At 37.4% G+C, this 24,953-nt stretch overlaps 1 protein-coding gene across 1 annotated transcript in view; it reads left to right on the plus strand.

Moving 5' to 3' along the window:
* ANOS1 (anosmin 1) overlaps positions 1 to 24,953 on the plus strand; it is a 144,165-nt gene that overhangs the window by 88,466 nt on the left and 30,746 nt on the right. The window contains exons 6-9 of the mRNA XM_065677478.1: positions 6,930 to 7,059; positions 16,232 to 16,434; positions 18,187 to 18,334; positions 21,797 to 21,946. Coding sequence (XP_065533550.1) covers positions 6,930 to 7,059; positions 16,232 to 16,434; positions 18,187 to 18,334; positions 21,797 to 21,946 — 631 coding nt within the window. The remainder of the gene's footprint in view (positions 1 to 6,929; positions 7,060 to 16,231; positions 16,435 to 18,186; positions 18,335 to 21,796; positions 21,947 to 24,953) is intronic.

Below are 24,953 nucleotides of genomic sequence, written 5' to 3' on the forward strand. Positions count from 1 at the left end.
TTATCATGCCATGTATATGTGCTAGACTGTTGAAGCCCAACTCTTTTGGCTGTTGGATCCAGACTGCAAAGGTCTGGAGGAAGAGCAATGCTGTGAAACAGACCTCACGTACATTCCTGGAAGCATGCACTATATGTGCTCCACTACTCCACGACAGACCTCTGCCTTGCAGTGGATGTACAGGAGAGAATGTTTCAGAAACGTCTTCCTGTGTAAGAGTGACAGGAACCCTGGCAGCTACCTTTGCTGCAGGTCCGTTATGTGGTGGCTGAAGTGGCTGACTTAATCACTCTGGAAGGAGAAGCTTCCTCCAGCTGACATCTTTCTGACAACTTTGCTGTCCCTTCTGCATCACAAGAGATGTGTTTTTGATTGTGTGATGGACCCCACTGGGATGTCAGTTCAGAGCAGTCTTCAGGATGCCTGACTGGCTTTGCAAATTTTGTACACCTTGTGGGACATACAGGCTAGGCACACTTGAGGCGTGCTAGTAGTCAGAATTTCTGTCTCTTTAGAGTAATGTACCCCCATGGTGTTTGTAGTTTTAGACATCCCACGAGGCAGTCACATTTGTGTGCAAAGAATGTAACAGAATTCATTTTTCAATATCAAGCAAGAAAGATGGATATCCAGTTTGACTAATTTGACTGTGTGCACAGCCTCTGGGCTTTTCTTGTCCAGAGAGAATTTTTCCTTGTATGATTCCTAAACATTGGGGTGTGAGATGTTAATTATAGGCAAAGGCTGTGAAGAGCTCAGCCATTCAGTATTGAAGATATAATTTTGAACAAGTTTGTTTCCTTTGTATTTTATAATATCATCAGATCGTAAAGAGGAAGGCTCAGTCCATTAATACATGATTTATTTAAGTCTCCAAATCTATAAAGCAAGCAAACACATTCAAAACAATTTCAGTTATTTTTCCCTTCAGGAAGAAGGGATTTTGTTAACTTTAGGTTTTTACTGCATATTTTTGGGAAAACTTGACATAATTAATTATTTGACTAATTTCTATTGATTAACATAAAAACTGTGGAAATTAAGATACTACTTAGCTGTGATGTATAGTGTCCTAATTGGTTATGCAAGCTTCCTACACTGCTGTTTTTCAAGGTTTAACCAGCTGAGCAGGACCTACTACTCTATCCCATGAGAATACCTAGTGAAGGAGCTGGCAGAAGAGCTTGCTATTATTTATTTATCTATTTGCATTATCTATCAGCAGTCCTGGTCTAGTGGGCAGGTACCCAAGCATTGGAGGCTGGCCAGTGTGATGCCTCTCTATAAAAAGGGCAATCAGGAAGAACCTGGAAACTACAGGCCTGTCAGCCTGACCTCAGTGCCAGGGAAGGTCATGAAGCAGTTGATCCTAAGTGCTGCATGTGCTGCTCATAATGCAGCTTCTGCAATAAGGTGACCCACCTGGTTGATGAGGGGAAGGCTGTAGACATTGTCAATTTGGACTTTAGTAAAGCATTTGCGACTGTCTCCCACAGTGTTCTCTTGGAGAGATTGGCTGCTCATGGCCTGGATAGGTGTGTTCTTCACTGGTTTGGAAACTGGCTGGATGGCAGAGCCCAAAGAGTGGCGGTAAATGGCAACACATCTACTTGGTGACCAGTCCCATGCAAACCTATGGGCTTAGGGAAGAGTGGCTGGAAAGGTGTTTGGCGGAAAAGGACCTGGGGGTGCCAATTGCTGGCTGCCTGAACATGAGTTAGCTTCTGCCCAGGTGGCCAAAAAGGCCAACAGTGTCCTGGGCTGTATCAGCAGTAATGTGGCCAGCAGGGCCAGGACAATGATCATCCCCTGTACTCGGCACTGGTTAGGATGTGTCTTAAATACTGTGTTCAGTTCTGGGCTCCTCACTACAAGAGAGACATTGGGGTCTCCCTTGTAGTGAAGGCAATGAAGCTGGTGAAGGGTCTGGAGAATAAGTCTTGTGAGGAAGGGCTGAGGAAACTGGGGGTGTTTAGTCTGAAGAAGAGAAGGGTCAGGGAGGACCTTTTCACTCTACAACTACCTGAAGGGAGGTTGTAGTGAGGTGGGGGTCAGTCTCTTCTCCCAAGTAAAAAGCAATAAGACAAGATGAAATGGTTCCTCAGTCTGCACCAAGGGAGGTTTAGATTGGATATTAGGAAAAATTTCTTCACTGGAAGGGTAGTCAGGCATTGGAACAGGCTGCCCAGGGAAGTGGTAGAGTCACCATCCCTGGTAGTATTTCAGAAACAATGTAGATGAGGCCCTTAGTGACGTGGTTTAATGGTGGTCTTGGCAGTCCTGGGGTAATGGTTGGACTTCATGATCTTAAAGGTCTTTTCCAACCTAACTGATTCTGTGATTCTACTGTATATCTTATTAAGAAACTTACAGTTCTGTTTGGTGCTAATGCTTTCCTAAAATAATAGTATTACTGTTTAGATTTGAAATGTAGATATATAATTGTATTAATTAATGAAGCTAATTCAAATATGCCAGGTCAGTTATTTTCAGACAGAATATGTGTGTGTTGTGTGAATGGATGTCAAGAATGTGTGTGCATATTTATGTATGTGTACATATGGGCAGACAATAATGAGTTTTGCCCATTAATTTATTCCTTTATTAAAAAAAAACAACAAAGAAACAAAACAAAACAATGCCTGTTTTTACTGCTAGCTTGGTTGTGACACACTTTAATGCTTCTCTTTTGAATTGTCTAAGCTTTGTGGATAATTAATATTTTTTAAAAACTTTAAGTTTCTGAGACACCTAAAATTCTGGTTTGGAGCATCACAAAAAGTTTCTCAGTCCTCGGCAGTGAGAAGTCCCTGCTGGAGTTAACCACCAGTCCCACACTAAAAGTTTCTTTCTCCATCTTCCAGGAGGGGCTTGCTTTGATAAGTGTTCTTAGAGCATGCCACCTTGTGCGGGATTGCACTCACATGAGATGAGAGGTCTGCTGTCCTTTGATAAAGTAGTAGATGCAGCACTGTCAGTTTTCTTCTGTATCAGAGGAAACAAACTCAGCTGTTCTGATACCCTGGATGGTCCCCCTTTGATCTCTGAGCTTCAGATTCTTTTATCGCTGTGTGTTGTTTCAAATGCAAGTGTAGAGCTAGTAACTCAGCAGGGTAAGGCTATCCTCTCCTATTTCCATTTCCATTAAACCTTTGTATTACAGAAAGGTGTCAGGATTGACAGTGTGAAAGTAAGGGAATGAACACAGTGAAAAAGTCCATTTAATACTGTAATCCTTGGATAGGGGAGAGTTCTCTGCACCAGTCTTTGCTACAAAGACCTTGCACCAAATTTTACACATATATATATATATATGTATATATACATATATATATATATGAATGACAGAAAAAAAAAAAATCCTTGGAGTGGTGACACAAGATTCCCATCTGTCTGGCCTCACTCCTATGCTGCTGGATCATATGCTGGATACTATATTCTCTTTCTTCTTCCACCCCATCCGTTTTCCTGAGGAGAAATTGTAACTTTCAGCCTTCCTTCCTCTGAGGAACAGTTTTGCCCACAAATGTAGAACATGGTCTAATTCAAAAAAGCGTGCAACATCCAAGATGCTACAGAATATTTTCTCCCATCCTTTCAGACAAAGGAAGGGATTGAACATAGGTTATCCACATTCTGGGTAAACACTTTAATTATTCAGTTGTATGAGCAGTAGGGGGAGATTTCTGTAGGCATTTTGAAGAGAGTAGCAGATAATCCCCTTTTGAAAGACTGAGTGAGGGTTCTACTTTCAGGAGGTCTCAGGCTTGAACAGGTAGGGGCTGCTGTGGAAGATGAGTAGAATTCTCAGTGCTTCCAAAATGCGGCAGGTCTGGGCAAATCTTAGCCAAATTCTCACTGGAAAGCACAACCACTTTCTTCTTTCTGGCCACTGGAGGTGGCCTGTTGTCCTTGGACCTAAAATGCACTCTTGGGAAGAAGAGTGAAGCTGTTTTCCATATTCTCCAGGTTATGTCATTGCAATTATACATGCTGCTCTTATATAAAGAGCAGCATGTGTAATTGCATGCTGCTGTAATTATATACATATATGCATACAATTGCATCCTGATGTAATTAATGGGAACTTTCCCTTGTCTTCATTGAAGTTTGGATGGTGCTAAAGGTGGACATGTTGGCCAGTGATTTTTATCTGAGGACTCATTTGTTATTTTATTCCAAATGAAACACCTATTAAGATTGTAGCTTAGATTCAAAACATTCCTTTTCTAATTAAATAGGTAATGCATAGCCAAAATAAATACTAATTATGATCCCATAATGATAATTTTGGGTTTTATTTATGATTCTTAAATATATATATATATATATATACACTAGCAGTCTAAGAAATCAGTAAAATTATTTCTCACATGTTTAGACAGAATTTTAGGCGTGTGATGAAATTCAAGCATTAGTTATTTAACACCACTTAACAAACCATTTAGTATGGCCTTACATTTATATGAGACAAGTAGTGAAAGGACTCTGAATATTATGATCTCAGCTCAAAACATGCTTAAATAGTGAGAACTAATCTAAAGCAATTAAACTAAAAAGTTCAATTTGCAATTGGGGTAATATAAGCTATCTCAGTAGTATTTAGCTCTATCTTGAAATTTATCAGATCTATGTAAAAGTTGCTTACAGATGCCAAAGTAGTGTATAGTGCAGGAATTACAGATACACCTCTTGCATGCCATTGAGTTTAACAGGAGCTTTGCCAACAAAATGAATGATGAAAGTAATAGGCCCAAGGCATGTTCATAAATTAAAATAATTTTGGTGATATATATTGACAGATTATTTGATTTTACAGTATTTCATGGTTGCCATAGAAAACTGACACAACTGAAATCCTTTCTTTTAATTAGTTCTAGCAGAATAGCTGAGCTGATGCAAATGACAAACAAGATTCCTTAGCTGAGGAATTTGGGGTCAAGTCTATTCAGATCATACTTGCCTTGTAACTAAATTTAGCAAATATGTATTTAAAAACCCAGCTAGTTAATTAGAATTACGTACTGGTCCTGATACTGATTTCAGTTGCAACAGTCTGAATATATCCCTGATTTTTTTTTCTGTTGATATAGTGATAGTTTATATTACTCTAGTTCACTGTTGTGTCTTATCTATAAATTTTGAGAATGTGTGCCTCATCAGTATGCTGGAAAAAAACTAGCACATTTGAGTGCTCCATAAAATGAAAATAGTAGAAAAAGTTGGTTCAGGTAGGCTTTTCCTTCCCTAGGGGAACCCCTTGACTGGAGGAGATAATTTACCCTACAGGTAACATAAAAGCTGAAAAAAAGAAAAAAGAGGAAGATGATGAAAACGTCTGGACTGTTACCCATGCTTACACTAAAAAGACAAATTCAGCAGTCTGAGTGGCTAAGGACTCTGAGTAGCAGCAGTATGTGAGGAGTTCAAAGTCTGCAGCACTTACCAGTCTGAGAGCAATTAATAGTGCAGTTTAGAAAGGCTCTCTTTCCTTTGCATGCACACGCAAATGAGCTATCTGTTTCCCTAAATTTTGCTTGTCACCAAATGAAGAGACTAAGTGCAGGATTACACCTACAAATTTTAGTTTTTTAGGGCTCTAAAATTACCATTACTGGAGAGCTGAAGCAACTTCCTCAATTTCTGGCTGAGTTGGGTGAGCAGCTGCTACTTTCTTATGCAGATTGGAAAAGGAGCAAAAAGAAGAAATTATGCCATGCCTTTTCTGGGAACTACTTGGCATCATTGCAAGTAACATTACATCCTATACAGAGAAGGTGGAATTTTGAAGTTAAAGACAACAGGGCTTGTAAAAATAAATTGATGTCACTTCATTTTTAATGAGCTCACATATTTGGTCAGTAATGATCACCAGGAACCATTGTATCGTATATTTAGACATGTACAGGACATTTGGTTCAGGTTCATGTGTTATTTTGATTAAATAATTAAATTAAAATGCAATAAACATGACATCATAAAATAAATTCAACACTGGACAGAGAGGTAATTGCAAACGTAAAATCCACAACAAGTGGATGACTTCTACAGAAATGCTATGTGTTCTGTACTTGGCAGTAATTCAGTGGTTACCAGGAGGCTGTACTCAGTTCTGGTGTTTGTACCTTTGGATAAATAAGAAACAGTGCAGAAGATAGCTTTTTAAAAGTTGAAAAGTAAAAAAAAAAAAAAAAAGATAGAGGAAAGCAGGGCTCAGAATAAGGGCACATAAAGCACCTCCTGCTGAAAGGATTCCGAAAGCATCTGTGCTTATGCCATATTTCAGCAGTTAAGGCACTCTTCACAGAAGTTGGAAATTGAACTCATGACACTAGCAGTCCCAGTGGGTGTTGTTGGAGAAAAAGGTCATCTCCTATGACCTGGGAAAAGTCTGCAGGGAAGACTTAAGTCTGTGAGTGTCTTTTTGAAATAAGTGCCAAAGATCTGAAGAAGGCTTCCATTCATTACCTGAGGGTTTTGTGTTTCCTATGAACCAGAAAAGGTGGCTACTCGTGGATTTCATGATACTGTTTTGGACCCCCAATTCTCCGAGAATTGGAGAAATCAGTTATGTGACCTGGGGCAAGAGTTCCATGAAATGTCAACACCCGAACAGCTAGGCCCTATACACTGGTGAAGGTTGTGATAACTGGAAAACCAATTTTGTGAATTTAACACTTCACCAGTTTTATCAAGGTTACTTTTTCCAGAAGAGACCTCCAATACACTGTAAAATGGGGTGGTTATATGATTTTTTCCACAGCTGTAAATGCTTTGCAGTGCAGAATGATGCTTGGAATCAGGTGAGGTGGTTGCATACAGCCTGCTGACACCAGTGCATCTTCAGTCTGACTAAGAGGTATTGCATGGGAGAGGCAGCACAACTAGCCATGTTAGAACAATGATGTAAGCTTGATTTTCCCCACCAGACTACAGATGAGCGCGTTCGGCTGCCGGACATCCGAGCGAGCAGGTGGTACCAGTTTCGCGTGGCAGCTGTGAATGTGCATGGGACGAGAGGCTTCACGGCACCCAGCAAGCACTTCCGATCCTCAAAAGGTTAGTTTTGTCCACTGTGTCTGGTGCTCGCCTTCTTCTCACTCACATGGAGTACAACCTGATCTGCCTACTTTTGTGGCAGAGGTTTTAACAGGAGGGTTTTCAGATAGTTTTGCCACCAGCTTTAGAAATGGTTTGAGATTTTTCTGAAGTCAGCAAAGGAATTAAAGCTTAAAGATGTCATTATTCTTTCATCAGTAAGGGGTCTCAATGAATAAACCTTCTTTTAAACATTTTCTGCATGGTTGGTCTCAAAAAACATGACCCTGACCATGAAACATGAAGGAACTGGGGTTTCAGTGTGTTATTCTGAGTTTCTCTGTGTTATTCTGTGTGTTGCTCTTATTTTTCTTTTACTTATGAGAAATATGTTGCTGCCATATGTTTAACAGAGTATTGAAATTTTTTGTTGCATGTATCTAAATAATTGTAGCAGCATTGTTTTGATGGAACTGTGGGCTCTCTTAACATAACCTTCCCCTTGCCAGCACTAACTGTAAGGGTTTAAGAATAAAGAGTGTAAATGCTAAGTAGTATGTTTCTGTTCATTAGAAAGGCATGCTGGACAATCCGCAAAGTATTATAGGATTTTTCTGTTGCCATTTCTGGTTTTGCAAAGGTTTGGGTAATCAGATAACTTTAAAAATTATTTGTGTACCAGTAAATGGTAGTTGGGGGATGGGGAAGATAGAAACAGATCTCCCATTATGTTAAGTTACTAGCTTTGTTCCTTGTGTGCCTGTGACCTGCAGAAACCAGTATTTTCCTGGGTGACTCTTGGGCTTAGTATCAGAGTTAGCACAGGCCAGAAACTATTCCCAGTCAACAGATGGTATGGATGTGGTCACCCTCTCTTAAAGGCAGTTAATAATGTGGACATTGCTGGACCATGCTAGTTGACTTTAGTGCCGAAGAATGAGATTTAGCATTCTTAATTCATAGAATAAGTTTCTAATAGAAAGACTTGTCTTTGTTTTAGTAGTGACAGCATCTTTATACTTGTATAACACATAATTTGAGGAATGCCTTTCCTTCTCGTTCTGCAGACAGAATTATCTTACGGTACAGGCAGTGGCCATCTGTGGGTTCCCATGCTAGCATTTTGCCTGCTGTTAGGACATAGTCCTAGAAAATAATCTTACTGTAGATGCAGTTATAGAGGCATGCAAATGCTTTTGCTGGTATGGATTGTTTAATTACTTATGGAATAATTATACATTAGACTTAATGATTTTTTGGTGCTATAATGACATTTGTAGTAGGAAGTTTGGCTGGCATAGACATCCCATTACTGCTTTGACCACAAACCTTTTGGAGTATAACAGAAGTATTATTTTAAGAATTTATTGTACTTAAATAGCATACCATTTAAGTCAAATAAAAAATACAAGTCCTTCAAACTGTATTGCGCTTACTACAAGGACTCAGCTGCAGCAGTAGCTTTTATTTGTGCTTTTCTTCATGAGCAGCACTTCAGCAGATACAGCACTTTGTTACTGAATCTGGCACCAACTTTCTTTTAGACTGAGATAATTGTCAGTTGTTTTATTGAGTTTGTAAAGATTTTCCAGCTACTCTGCTTGGAACCACTATAATTGCAATTACATAAAGGTATATCATGATAACTCTGAGGTTTTGGCTTGAGCATGACATTTTGAGGCAGGATTTGTATTACTTCCCAAAAAATTTATCCCCTACTGACTGTGCTAGCCACAGGAGTATATTGTTCTAAATACCTACACTGATAATGAATGTCCATGGTAAGTCATACAGAAGCTCTCTTTAGCTCAGTATCTGACACCAGCCAAAAGTAGGTTTCTGGAGAACAGTTGTAAGAGCAGGATAAGCACACAGGGATATGTCTTCAGAATGGTCTCCCAGCTGGCAGTGGTTTGTGTTTCAGGAGCTTGTGGTTTTGAAATGACTGTGTGTTAGATACCAGCGTCCTCTTTTATTGTGGTCTCTGCAGCTACCCCTGAACCACTTGCTCTTTTTTTGAGTACTGCTCGTGGCTGTCTGGTGGAGGGCACTTCTAGGAATTCGTGCAAAGGACAGTAAGAGCCAGTACTACCTCTGCATGCTCTTTACCTAATAAACCAAAATAATGTGATCTTGATAATTGCAGAAGGTGTGTAGCCAGCATTGTTCAAAAGGCGTCTGTAACTCAAAATAACAATTTTCAGATCTAAACTCCAGCTCCTGGCAGAGAATTGTGAATTGCAAGAAAAACAGCAAGGAGTTCAGTTAACTGCCAGCTTTGCAGCCAAAATCATCCTACTATGGCAGTTCATTTGACTGTTTTAGAGTCTTTGGTATTGTCAGTGCTTATTATAAAGATAACATGTTCACCAGATAAATGTGTAGATGCGCTAGGTGACTCACATGAAAATGCTGCTAGGTGGTGACTGTTGGGAATGATACTGGGATGCTTCAATTGGTATTTCCTAGCCTTCGTGTCCCCAGGTAGGCGCTCATAGCTTTAACAGTTATAGTGTCATAGTGTATAGACATTTAATTACTACTTTGGAGCTCAACGGGAAGTGGCAGCCCCTGCCTGGCAGAGAGGCAAGAAACTGCTGCTTAGATGTGCCTCGTTTTTTGAGTGCCAGCATCTACTGGCCCCTGCTGAGCTCCTCCAGGCACATTTAACCTCCAGTTTGGAAAAGGAAAGTGGACTTTGGCAGGTTACCTTTGGAAGGTTGCTGACTGTCTGTGCTACATTTGTATGAAGTGTGGACAGAAATTCACATCAGTTCATGTACTGTTTCACTTCACCCTGTTGCGCCAAGACCAAGAGAAGATTATTATCTGTGTCAGACTTAACAGAAGTTTTCTTTAAAAAGAAATCCTTTGATCAGGAAACATGACAGCAATTCCTAAGAAGGTTTCTCATTCAAGATGCTGAACTTTTACCAGTTGCTCATAAGTTATAATGAATAGCAAATTATCTGGGTTTATTTTTTTCTTCAAAGTAGGAAAAACATGATATATAATCTGAATCTAGGGAGGAGTATGGCACCACAATGTCTCTGTCGTTAAATATTTCAAGCAGTTAAAAGGAATATTCAAAAACACTGGTCCTGTAATTACTTGGAGAGAGACTTTTTGTCTGGTTACACAAAACTGTTTTATGCTGTTTTATGGTTGGTTTTTTTTCAAATGAACAAAATACAATTTCTGAGTGGACCCAGCAAAGAAAGGTTTTGGTATATTCAAATTAATGGGAAGTCTACTGAGGTATGTAATTTCCGTTAACTTTTCTATCGCTAAATAAAGCTTCTTATTAACCAAGTTCATTTAATTTCCCAGTCATGAAATAGGTAAGGCCAGAAAAACAAGATACATCAAGCATTTCAGCTTACCATTCTGCATCTAGTTGTGTTTCGAGGTTTTATCTATTGCAACTTTTGATGCTCTTATACTATAAACTTTGGAGGTGAAGGTTTAGGAACTGTTCTGCGCTGCCTCATGTTCATGGCATTAATCTGTAAACAATAAGTGATATATCTGAGATAATTTATGTTATGTTATGAGCTTAAGCAGAGTTTTTTTTAATGTTATTTCTTTTTAATAAAGGAATTGAAGGATTTGCATGTGCTTGTCTGGCATGACCTTCACAGGAATGAAGTGATGCTTCATTTTGCCAAAATACAATTTCAAAATTGCAAGAAACACACGTTAGAATAGGCCTATCTGTGGAGCAGAGCTAGTAGAAGATGGAGTGAATACTGCACCTCGGAGAGTAGATTCTTTCCTAGAAGTAGGACTCTGCACATAGATTTTCAGATTGATACTGTCAGCTAAAATTGATCAAAACTTTCTGCTATTTTGACAGTGGTTTGCAGTTCTATTTTAAAGGATTTTAAATGGTGTGTGCTTTCTTTTTCATCTTTAACTGAATGGCAATACTTTGCAATAACAGCAATAAATAAAGATAATGGAATGCCTGGGAGAACTTTTTTGGTTCCCGAAGTTACACATATTTCTTTTGATATTTTGACTGGCACTGTCCAACTGTTTCATTTTCTCTGAAGCAGAAGAGAACTGTTCCTGCAATCCACATGTGAGTCTCCTTGGAGGAAAAGCTACCTCTGCTTTTCTCCTATTAAGCAGGCACTGAATAGACTAACTGAACTGGTGAGAAGCTGCTCAGGATTAGTAATACAAATTTTAATTTGTTGCAAGAATTTTGAGGCTACTTTTTCCTAGCTTCCTATGATTTAGGATAAGAATGAACTCTTAGAGACTGCAGTTACCTAAAGTGATAAGTGTTAGGCATTTCCATATTATCTTGGTGGTCTGTAGTTAGGTACGGTGTATTTTCTGAGACAAAATGAGGCTGTAAGATCAACACAGTGAGCCCAAACCATCTGATCCTTTTATGTCTCCTAAAGGTTTTTATCTTCAACATGAAGGCAGTTGCTAGCATACACAGGATAAATTGTCAAGCAAAAGGAAGCAGACAACATTGTTTTCACAGCACATAAGTACCATGCTGAATGTGATTTCACGCATACATTACTGAGTGTTAGAAAAACTAGAACAGACACCCACTCCCGGCAGTAAAATTCTTTCTGTCGCTCCTTTGGGACCAATGATTTTTTTATGCTGTTGCACAGCTGGCTTATGTGTGCCGTTTCCATTGGGCAAAGCCAGTCTTGCTTATGTCTTGTAACTGTTTCATGGTTGGAAACCATTATTGTCTGTAGAGCAGCTTCAGCAGATTTTTAGAGTTGGAAGGTCTAATGTTTAAAAGATAGCAATGTTGAATCCATTTTAAGTCAGGAAAAAAAGTTCTTGAAAAAAGGCTTTAAATTAGAGTTAAGCTTGCTATCATTTTTACAGCTCAGAATGAGAATTCTGGTTCCAATGTCATTCTTTCCTTCTCTGACAGTATTCCAAATCATTTACTGTTTTCACCCCAGTTGCCACATTTAAAGCCGAAGTGGATGCATTGCAGCAGTATACAGTGATGCCATTCTTGTACACAACTTGCCCATACTGTTTTGTTAAGGTTGTAAAATTGCTTCCAGATCCTACTGATGGAAAAAAACACATGTAAAATATAAATTGTCTATCACTGTATTTACAAATATAAGTGTGGGAAGATGTGCGTTTTGAAATGGTGATGATGTGAGTGTTTTCTTTTTTTCTTTTATTTACAGCAAGGAATTCTCCCTTTTGGGGACTGGAAACAGAATTTTGCTTGTGATGGCTGAGTAGCCAGCAAGACAAGAATTTAAGCCCTTTGGGTACACTCAAGCCAGATACAATCCAGACAAATGCAGTACTTACTTCATGTGCTCGAACAGCAGCTTCAGCCTCGACCTAATGAAGCTATCATTTCTAGCAGTGAGAAGTGATTTACTTGCCAGGCTGCTGAGACCAGATTGGTTATTTTTTTTTTTTCATATTTGAGGACAGCTGTCTGTGCCAAATTCTGGTATATATAAAATTACTTTTATTTTATTTGAGTTGTAGTATAAACTGCGAAGGAAAAGCTGCAAATAGTATCACTATTTCTGCAAACCAAATAATTTAATTTAACACTCAGATAAATTCATGTATATAAAACTTCAGAACTTCATGTTTGAAAAACTGGCAGTAGTTTCCATTCCAGTAATTTAATGTTTATGTATCTGAATTATCATGTGGGCAGTCAGTCAAAGGGATCACAGATATACGAAGACTAACAGTAGGATGGCTGTTAGCTGTATAGTCAGCAGAATGCCAGTTCAGCTTCATAGTCAGGTTAACAAACACCTTACGTATATACTCTTTAGCATCCAGTACCAGTTACTAGACCTTGAAGTATTTCAGCATGAGTTGTGTACTGCTTTTAGGCTGCAGAGACATAAGCGTAGCAGAGCACCTTGTAGAAGCACGACTTTTCCATTCAGTAATGCAGAAGAAAACAAATCTGTTAACCTGGTAAATAGCAGGCATACATTATGGAGAAGCATGCTCTTATACTTAACAGTTTTCTGGAACTTGGATTTTTAGGGAGGGGTGTTTTTTGAGGGGGGGCTTTGGAAAGGTCTGGATTTGGGGTTTTGGGTTTTGTGTGTGTGTGTGGTCTTTTGTGGTGGTGGGGTTTTTTTGGTTTTGTTTTGGGGGGGGTTGGCTTTTTGAGGATGGGGTCTAGGTCATTTGGGTTTTTCTCCTGTTAATAACAGAGATCACAGTATTTTGTCTTGTTGCTATTCCTTCTTCCCTGTTTGTTTTTCTGGTGAAACTCAGTTCTTTTCAAATTAAAGATTAATATTCTCGGGGTTTTGGCTGATAAAAATGATAGTTCTGTCAGTTTTAATAGTGATGAGGGTCACAGAAATATATAGAAATAGATGAGCAAATTATATAGTGGTATTGAAATTCCAGCTAAGGAATGGATCCTTAGCTGAATAAAATGCTCACTGAGTGGCTTCGTATTTCAGGTAATACATTCCAAATCCGAGAAATATTTTAGTGTTGTGGCTCTACAGTTTGGTTTGGGTGTTTTTCAGATAATTAAATGCAAAACTGTAATAAATTAAGTTTTGTTCATCTTTGACATCTTACTTATTTCTAGATAATTTTTTTCTCCAGATTAGTCCACTAGCTTTAAAGAAGCTCTTTTAGAAAACGTGGCACTTCAATTGTCTCACCTTTTCATTTCTGTCAGCTGCAGATCTCCTTCCTTTCTGTCTTCTACTGCTAGCACCACCATTCTTCCTCCTGTTCAAAGTCATTTTTGAGGATGACATTTGCGAGGCTTGCAAAAGAGAGACTTTGAAGAAAGAGGGCATTTAGGAAAATGTTTCTGCTATTGCTGTTTTATTTCACATCTATATTCCTTTAAAAATATGTTCTTTCTTTTCTCAAGTGCAATTATCCAATGCCTTTTTAATACAACATTTCCATTCTCCTGTAGCAAAGGAGGAGCACTACTGGGTTTTCTTTTAAACATGGATCAGTGCTTTGTCTGCTGACTAGGCTGTTTCTAGCAAACACAGGTGAAGTGCTATTGATAAAGAAATGTTTGCTATAAACTGAGCAATTGTTAAGAGTACAGGGTGAAATTCTGGTGTTCTAGAAGGCAGAAGTAATGATCTATTGGTTTCTTTATGCCCATAGTTCTTCCTTACAGATTCCTCTTCCTTCTTATGTCACTGGCAGAAACAGGGATGTTTGAAGTTACCTTAAAAGAAAGAAAGAAACAAACAAACAAATTCCTGTGATTCTGAGACATATAAAAGCTCCATTCTGGTCAATTGTTAACTTTTTACAAGGAAAATTTACACACTGTCTTGTTTTCTTAAGGAGACAGAAACATTTGAAAAGGCAGAACATTAATTTGGTCATTTGCTGTCAGACCTATGAAAAACAGGTGAATAGAATTTCATAATATTTTTAATAATTTTGTCTGGAAGAGCTATTTCATTCAGATTTTAGATTTATGTTTTTTTTAATGACTCACAGTCTTTCATAGGTACAGAATGAAGACAAATATATTTTATGTTTAAAAATTTTTTTCTTACATCTGACCATTTGTGAAGACATATTCTATGAAACACTTTAATTCTATCCCATATGTTATCTATAAATAATACATGATGCATAGTACTTCTGGGAGATAACCTGAATAATTCAGCCACAGTAATATGATCGTGTTGTACTTCAGGTTATAAATCTTTTATTGCCGTAATACATTGTCATATAACATAAAAAACACCTATCATTTTAAATTAGTGAAGAGGAATACTTAATAAATGTTTTGGATTTGTGAATTATTATTTTGCTCATATTTATTATACCTAAATTTCATTTTATAGCTACTTATCAACCAGTAGAAGTAAAGGAAAATTGTGTTAGAGAACAGTATAAACATTTAACTAAACTAATTCTTGAATTTATCCCTTCCAATATAAATAGCTTTTATGCTTATAGAAAAGGCTCCCATAAAGGCTTGCAAGCTGATATTAAAAAAAAAAAAAAAAAAAGGCATTCTCATTACTTTGAAAATTAATTTAAATTTCCAGAATTCTTAAACTCAAGTGTGCTTTGTAACTTTTACGGCCAAAATGTTAGGTTGAATTACGTATGTGAGGAAACGGGGACATCCATTACTATTTAACTAAAATGGCATGTCTGAGGAAACAGGAGCATAGCATCCATTGTTGTTTAGCCAAGAGTCTTGTTAAATAACAGGAACGAACAATTATTTCACATCTGCTGATCTTTAAAAGGGAAATGCTGTCTTTATTAATTCTGAATGTGTCTGCATGAACTAAATGATGGAATTTTTCAGTGAGACAGTTTGTGATAGGCATTATCTGATGAACATAGTATGCCTGGAAAATGTATTTAGCAGCACATTTACCATTATAAAAAGATGCAGGTGAACCATGAAGTAAATTAATGCCTGGTCTCCGCTCTGCACACCTCCAGTTTTATTTCTGGCAAATAAGTGGTGGCTCATTTGGCTAAAAAGTTATATGCAAATGTGGGGTTTTTTTATCAGATTTTTCTTTTCTTGGCTACAGGTTCATAACACAGCTTAATTATTATGAATTTCCTTTATTCTGTTTTCTTTTTTGATTTTGTTTTTGCAGTTACCTTTTTATTTTGTCACCAATGTTTGACTTGTGTGAAAGCATAATATATTATTACATCTTAATTATATTTATTCTAAGAAAGTGTTTATGTCCCAGAGATACCAATATTAGAATTTTGAAGAAAGGCTCAACATGTAGAAATTTATTTTTTTCATCTTAGAATTGTCTGGCAACACCAAAAATTATTCAGTGTTTCCACCATACAATTCTGTGCCAACTGTACAAAGCCACTTTCAGGAGAGGAGTGTTTAACACTATGTATTTAAAGTAGTGTATCACTGAAGTAAAACATAGTCTAGTACATTTTGGTAAAGCTTTATGTTTGTGAACTACCAACTATACAGAATAATGACAAAACCAGATGCTAACCCATAATTTGTATTTCAGTAAAGTTTGAATTTCTAGAATTTACAAGAAGCCATATCACTTATTGGAAATTTTTGCTTCAGTTTTCTTCAGTGTATTGGAATGCTTAATCCAGCTCATGTATGCCTGATAAATACGTAAAATGAAGACGATCTTTACCTTACTGAAGATGATCTTTACTTTAGAATATTTTCGTTTGCTTTAAATTCTAGATCCCTCTGCTCCACCAGCTCCATCTAATATTAGAATTGCCAATATCAGTGCAAACAATGATGGGAGTGTAAATGTAATGATTACTTGGGATCTTCCAGAAGAGCCTGATATCCCAGTGCACCACTACAAAGTCTTCTGGAGTTGGACATACAGCAAATATGTAATCCCAGCCAAAAAAAAGAGAAGGAAGATTACCGATGGGGTAAGAAAGAAAATAGTAAATGAGACAGAAGTATGGCTTTTTTGTGGCGCAAAATAGAGTGTAAGTATAAAATATGTGAGAAATTGCAATGATTTCAGCAGCTGGTAAGCTAGTAGTCTTAATTTTTAATATCACCAACCCCATACAGTTTTGATCTCCCAGGCCCTGTCTTTCACTGAACTCAGGGAGAGAAGTAGACTTCTGCCTTAAAATGCAGGCAACTGCTGTCAGATTTTGCAGGAAAGAATAGAAAGCAAAATGCTATTTGTCCTCTAAATTCAGACTTATTTTTTAGTGTTTCTTAAAGATACAGTGCTTTGTTTTATTTAAAAAGCTAACATCATGTGTCACATTGTCTTTTCACTATGCATGTAAAACCTGTGACACTGTGATACAGAGTAACCATTAAATAGTCTGTATAGGTCCAAGGAAAAAAAAAAAAAACAACAAAAAACCCTTCAAATATGCTTCTGTACCACAAATCTGACATATTTCTGTAGCAGCCAGCTCCTATGAGGTTTTTGAATGATGTATCAAATACTGCTTTACTGGAAAATTATTTGTTGTGATATCCCTAAGCATATTGCATATTGGTTTAAAGTAATTAATAGAAATTGAAATAATTTACAGATTACAGGCCTGAACTTAATTATCAATGTTTTTAATAAGTGTATTGTGAGAATTTGGTACCAGGTCTATGTTAACTCTGTGTTTTGGCTATGGCTGCCCACCTTCGATGTGATGAATGACAGCTGAAAGGTTGTAGTTCCCTCTGTCCCTCAGTCTCCAAGCCCTCAGAGAAATAAAGATAATGAAGGCTGTGTGCTGAACTTGTGCGAGTAAATACAGAAAAGAAAGTTAGTTCTTTGTTGTACTCTTAAAACGCCACTTTGGCATAGCACAGGTTGGCCTGTGCTATGTAGAAAAGTTTGTGTTTCTCTGAAAAGCTGACACTGGTTGGAGATCTTCATGACAGAAGCTACAGCCTAAAGGTACAGGGGAGCTTTTTCTCCACAAGCTGGTCCTTAAATAACAAAACCCAAAGAATTTTAAGATTGAGCTGGGTCCTTAATTTTGTATTGGCATTTTGCATAGGGTACATCCTACCTATAAATATGTTACAATAGATCCAATACACAACATTATGGTAATTGGAACCAAGTTCTGACCTTGACTATAGGGAAATCCAGAAGATCCAGGACATATTATAGAGAAAAGGTAGGCTCTTAGAATATATTTCATATTACTCCTGTCTCACTGTAATTTTTTTTCTGGAGCATGAAGTTGAATGGTTGAAATAAACAGAATATGTTGAAAAATGTAGTGAATGTTGGATTTTAGCTGTCTGCAAACTGGCTGTCTAGAAAAAGTTTCCAATTTGTTTGCTAAAACAGAAACTGGGGAATAAACAGTGTAAAGTTTTTTGGCTAAAATAATTTTAGCAGAAGAAAAACAATAATGTTATGTAGAAAACCACCCTTTATTTTTTTCCTATACAGTAGGTGTCTGTATTTGCCAAGGAATTACCAAAATTATGTAAACATCAGGAAGGGTAGTATTTTAAAAATTACGCAGAAAATTAGAGCCTAATAAAATACATTTTAAAGAAAGGAAATTTTGCTCTGTTGAAATTCATACATGAGTTTATTTTCTAATTTCAAAAATGTAGTGTGCCTGACGTAACAGGCCTGCTTTTATTAAGTGCCTGTTTCAGTAATACTATAACTGCTTTGTATTTTTATTCTATTATAGGCCGAAAATTATGTGGTCCTGGAAGGACTTCAACCCAACAGCAACTACAATGTAGAACTGCAGGCAGTAACACGCTGGGGCCAGATACGCCTAAAAAGTGCTAAGGTTTCTCTCCATTTTAGTACAACTCAGGACACCAGGAATAATAGTGAGTAACTGTATTCAAACACCTGAATGCTTTATCTATTCTTTATTTGGAATTTGAATGTTTTATATAATGAGTTCTCAAATAAAAAAAAAAAACCAAACTTTTTTTTTTTTTATTTCTAACCATCCTTCCTTTTCCTGCTTTGTTTTGTTTTGTTTTCTCTTCTGATTAGAAGTTTCTGTGAAGTTCTGGATCGTGGTGCTAAACTTCAGGGTGTTTAGTTTTCAGTCCAATCATCTTGAATGGCATTTCACCATATCACATCACAGCTCTGAGAAAGGACATGCAACTGAGTTGAGTTTACATCCAGTCACGGAAGAAGGCTGGTGCCTGGATTTCACCTGGATCTGAGGCTGGGCTGTGTCCTGGTGACTTGGAGGAAATTCTGGGTGCCATTATACACTCCTAGCCCAATGAAGAAGCTGTTGAGCTTCTCTCTCATTTTACTGTGAGAATAGTTTTATAAACTTTCCCCTCTTGGCAGCAGGGATAATTAGTCAACTGATGTTTGGCAGGCTTTATGGCTAGTCCTGACATTAGGTTTCATCATCATAGTATTTAAACAAGGGGTAATGGGTTAAAACTTAAACAGGGGAAGTTTAGATTGGATATAAGGAGGAAGTTCTTTCCTGTTAGCAGGGTGAGGCACTGGAATGGGTTGCCCAGGGAGGTTGTGAGTGCTCCATCCCTGGCAGTGTTCAAGGCCAGGTTGGACAAAGCCTTGGGTGACATGGTTTAGTGTGAGGTGTCCCTGCCTATGGCGAGGGGGTTGGAACTAGATGATCTTGAGGTTCTTTCCAACCCTAACTATTCTATGATTCTATGATTCTAAACATGACAGTAAATAAAGACTTTCCATATAACAAAAACCCTCTAAACTGAAGGTAACTGATATTGGACTGTCATTTTTTCTATACCATTCTGCACTTATTGTGAGAAACCCTTTTGCTGGTAGTATCAGCTCTCACTGATGTTCTGTCTCTCATAGTCTGTATCACCAGTGGGTTTGTGTTGGGAGAGGAAGATTTTTGTTTCACTTTTCCCTCTACAAAAAGTTGTATCCTCTACCAAATGGAGCTCATTTAGCCTGTATCGCATACTTGCCTTTGGTGGTTTCAACATCTTACGTCTACTCCAGTGGCACCTATTTCCTGTCATTGTCACAGCTAGATTTAAATTCCTTCCACAATTTTGCTTGAATAATTTGCCCTCTCCTTGGTTGTTTTACATCAGAAAACAGTCCATCAGCAGCTTCTGTGAAAGTCTGCTATCTCCTAATGTCCAAATGGAGTTCATTTGCCCTGTACCTTGTATGTGACTTTGGTGGTTTCTTCATTATAGACTTTCCAATGCCTTGTGCTTTATTTCATTTTGCTGTGGTGACCTTCTTGGACCAAAGGTTTATTAATTGTTGTATTGTTTTTTTAAACCAAAGTAATACTATACTAAGAGTAATATTTTTATTTTTTCGTATACTCAAAGTATTTGACTGTAATGTTCAAGTTATGAACATACATTTTGTTAATGAGCAGTATTTTCTTAGTGCCTGAGCACTAATATCACATATTTTAGTGGATAGAGGACTCTGTTGAGAAGTGTATTTAGGCCTCTTTGGACAATTTTTTTAAAATGGCTAAATTATAGCTTACATAGAAAAGCAAAAAACCTACTCCTCTAGGAGATGCAAATTCATCTTCTGAATCTCACTGAAGTTAGTTAGGAACAGAGCCAGTTCTGCTTGAGGTACTTTTGAGAGTACTCAGAAGCAGATGGAGAAATGTGAAAAAGAAAAAGGAAAATGTTGCTTGAATATTATCTAGGACATGACATTCATGGCCTGTCTTTATTTGGGGACTTCCGTGGCCTTTGGGAAGTAGCTCCAGAAGCAACATGCCAATTTTGTTGAAGTTCCTCTGTCAGTTTTCTGCCCTCTGTGGAATTAAGCTCTGGGTTTTTTTGGTGTCTTTTCCTATTGTCAGAATAAAAAATAGTCCGTAACCCACTGAAGTAATTTAGTCCTACAGACCTCTGTGAGCTTTGACCCTGGCCCTCTGGCATTACATTTCCCCACACTCAGAAATGCATTGCCTCACTATATTTGTAAGCTTTGCTTCTGGGAAATGTAGCAAGACTGACTCTCTTGATCTTTATATAGAGATATTCTAAATCTGTGTCCTGGTTTTTCTGGAAGTGGAACAGACAGAGAACATAAAAGCAGATACTTAGTAAAATTGAAATCCTTTCAATTGAGGTATACCAAGCAAATTTAAGTCTACTTCTCTCTGTCACTTTTTTTTTAATTTACTTTCAGGTAGTATAAACATTATGGTTACCTTGAAAAATAGTTTAATCATTTTCTTAAGTTTGGTAGTTTTGCTTTAATTTAAAACAAGCAAAGAAAATGTAAAATTGTATCAGATTAAGAAAAGGATTAAGAAAGTAAGATTGGCCAAAAAGCAAGTGGGTTTCAGCTGAAGCTATACGTAGGGCAAAAATATTCAAGTTTACATGTTACTCATGATAATTATTGAAACTTGAATCTTACTGTCTTTCTCTCAAGTATGTAATTAATAATTTTCCACTTCCTTATTATTGAAATCTTTATTTTTCATGTATGTGTAATAATAAATTAAATACAGCTTTTTTAAATCTGATGCAAATACTATTCTCTGATTTGGAATGGTTGTATTCACATGTGTGCGATGAAAATGCAGTTTGAATGAGCATTGCTGCCTTTCAACTGGAAAGATCTATAAATATTGTCAACTCTGCTAAATGTTGATAAACTGTTGCTAAATGAAATTCCTGATGAAGGACATCCCATTACCATTGCTTGTTGGAAGCTAGACACATAACACCAAGGGGATTGCTCAAAGTTAATTTTGCTCTTACAGTGTTTTCCTAAGCATTCAGTGTTCACTGTTGGAAACAGGAAAGCAGGCAAGAAAGATCTTTAATCTGACCACAGTGTTCCTACATAGCATACCAAAGGACTGTGTTTACTTTGATGTAATAACCACATGTGGCACTCTGTGGGTTACACTCAATGGCGTCCTTGGGTTTTGTGTATATTCAAACACTGCACAAATATAAAGGCCGCGAATGATTATACAGATAACTATGCCTGTTTAAAGAGTCAGCGTGTTAACATTTCTAGTTCTTGGGGATATAAATACACTCCCTTTCCTTATGATTCCTTTGAAAATTTAAAGAGCATTTTCATACTAAATTATATTTCTCTTTATCTCTCTTTGTCTGAAATATTTTCTGACTGAATTTCAAACAAATGATGTGCTTTTCAACCATTATGGACAACTTGTTATTTGTGTTAATATCATTTGGGTAAGATACTGAAATAAGATAATTTGGATTAAAGATAGTACAATTTTCTGAATTGCAGCACTGTTAACATAGTCATTATACAGCACATAAATAATTTCCTGATTGTTCTGTGTATTGCAGAGGAACGAACATCTGCTGGGAAACCCCAGAAAGGACTGGTAGATCCTTACCCAACCTTTCAAAGAAGAAAACCCACTCGTTTTCTTAAAATCGGAAGTCCTTTCTATCAGGACAATCAACTTCAGGTCAAAGTATACTGGAAGAAGACAGGTTTGTCAAATTTTTGTTTTACTTTTTTTTCTGAGGAGCTTTCATCAACAGCATCAGAGTTGTAGAACATTACCATAATACGATGAACCTCATACAATAATTCAAAGTTAAATGCTACACCAATACTTCCATCCTTTCACCTTCGTGTTTGAATGGAACATTGGTCTGCCTTTGTGTTGTCTGTGTAAATGTCTCGCAGAAGGAAATTACATGAATTAGCTATCCTAAAATTACAGTCAGTCACTTTGGGACACTGAATCTTGCTACAGCTGAGATAATTTTTATTTTAGTAGAAATTGCTTCAGTAAAATTTCAAATATGAAGCCGAACTTGGTCTCATGTTCCAAGGGGCTTTTGTGGCTATGAGTATTGTCTCCCTGGAAGTGTGGTCAGAGGATCTCAAGCATGTACAGTTCTCGGGCAAAATTTCATCTAATGACACTACAATATCACTTAAGTCACTAAACTGCAGTTCAAACCGCAAAATTTAAAGCTATAGTGGCTTATGTTAGGGCCATAATAAGCTTTATGCTAAACTTTATCAGTCACCTTGAATTACAAAAGGATGAATAATTGGCCACAACCACTGGAAAAATCTGTAAGTTGTTTTTTTGCTAGGCTGCATTCACCCTCTTGTTTTTCAGGAAAATCTAACAACAATTTTGTGTTGAAGTTTTCCAGTCTGAGGGAAAATGCCATAAACTTTAAGTGTCTAATCAGAATAAGAAATAAAAAAAGGGATTTTCATTTCCTGCCTTTTAGGAGCATATAGGTTGTTACACATTGTATGAATCCGTCATGGCTAAGCTGGAGCAATGTTATTTGAAAATGTGCTGACACTGTTAGTGTTTTAACTTGGAGCAACCTACGTGTGTAGCAGTAGCATATGTATAAACTACACTCAATTTTTGTCTTTAAAATAAAGGCCTATACGATGGATGATCATAGAATCATAAAATTCTTATTCCTCCATAAAATCTGCGAGCTTCCGCTCAGCCTGACTACTTACACATTTTAAATGTTTGTCCCCCTCTTGGCTGTGCTAGTTTTCATTTTTTCTAGCTTTCCTCACTATATCTCATATTTGCCTAACTTCATTAAAAGCTGGAATAATTTAAAGTTTAAATAGAAGTTGAGGCATTTTTAATTATGAATACTAAGCTTACTTAAAAAATGCGGTTTTGATTATCCAAAGTGAGATTTACATATTCGGAGCTTTGAACTGATCACCTTAAGCTTTAGCTTTCTGCAAGTGAGATACAACTCATTGTCCAAGCTCTTTTTATATCAGAAAAGAAAAGCAGGTGACTTCTGAAGCAATTCATCTCACTCAGCAGCAGAATCATTCCCTGGAGATGCCTCTCTTCCTTACTGAGTGCAGAAGGGGGCCTAGACAACTCATTTGTAGAAGGCTTAGAGACATCTAACATCCTTCTGTGAGCTCAGGTTCAGTTCTCAGCAGACTGAACTTAAAAAAATTAGGAGAAGGATTCAAAGATGAGGAGACTGTGATGACTCCCACTGGCATAAGGTTGTACGATTCACACTCTGCAAGCAAAATTCAGCCCAGTACAACAATTGATCCAGCTGCAGCTGTTTCCCTTCCAGCCTGTTTGCAGAAGAAAGACTGTGAGTCCTATGACCAAAATGCCAGCACCCTAGTGAAATGCGCCTCATTAATAGTTTTCCAAAATTAATGGAGAAAAGAATCACAACCAGTACAGCAATATTCCTGTTTCAAAGAAGATGCCTTGAGCTAGTTGTCAACCAATTATAATGATATCTTAGATATTGAGCTTATAAGTAGACATTGTGTCATAGACACCTAAATATTGACATATAAATCTGGAGCTGAATACTACCCTGTGTTACATACCTGGAGGTAATATTTGTATTAAAAGCTATAGATGCCTATTAAAAGAAATAAAGTAATCAGCATTCTCATAGTGGCTCATAGTTTGGAAATAAAGTGTTTGGAAGTGGTGTAATCTCCACAATTGGAGATCTTCAAAGACAGATACGTCACAGACCTGTTAGAAATTACATGGATTTACATGCTGTCACCTTGTGCCAGGGATGGATTAGTTTTGTTCTTGAGTACAAGCTGACTCATCTTTGTGAATCTCTGTACATCCAGCTATATAAAGGAGACACCCAGAGGTCCATCTTCATCATGTGCTGGGAGCAAGCTCTGTCACATGAACTGTGGTGTTTAGGTATATGCCCCAGACGCACAGTAGAAGACACCTTCATTTTTCTCACAAAATGAAGAGTGATGGCAAAGGTATGTGAAGAGTGGCAGAATATAGCAGTTTCTCAGGCTTTTTTCCTTTCTTTTCTTGAAAGGAAATAGAGTTCTGAGTGACAGCATATGTTCTGAGTAACTCAGCAGGAACCATTACCTCATGTGGAACTGAAATATAGCCAGTTACCTGTTCCTGAGAAGCTAGCAGCTTCTATGAGCTCTTACAGGAGTTTGGAGGTTATGCAGTACATAGATGAGATACTGACTGTAAATTTACTAGTGACAATTTACTGCAGAGCAAGTCTATTTCACCGTGCAAGGAACACAGCAGGAGAAGCATGTTGGCTGTGTCCTGTCTTTATGAAAGACATCAGTTAGTGGAGCCAGCTGTGCTGGGAGATGTACCCACACATCTTTCTGCTTTATGAACTGTGCTGTCTCGTCATGTTTAGGGAGTTATAAGAAGGCTGAGTGCAGCAATTGCAATAGAAAATCATGAGAGAAAATTTACTTTCATCAATTGCCTGATGGCTAGGCTATTTTCATTGCAGATAGTCAGAGTTCACCATCCTTCCTGACAGAGAATTGTCCCCTTTGTCTCCTACATGGTGTGTGAAACCAGGAGACCCTGTTGATTGCTCCAGTTATTTTTTCTTGCCATTAAAACCAGCATGTGTTTGGTGGTGGAACACAGATATTCTATAGTTCTAAATCAGGATGTGTGATTTAAAACAAATAAAGATTAGAGAACTGTCATGAAAC

Source organism: Lathamus discolor, chromosome 4 (genome assembly GCF_037157495.1).
Source record: "Lathamus discolor isolate bLatDis1 chromosome 4, bLatDis1.hap1, whole genome shotgun sequence".
NCBI classification, from domain to species: domain Eukaryota; kingdom Metazoa; phylum Chordata; class Aves; order Psittaciformes; family Psittacidae; genus Lathamus; species Lathamus discolor.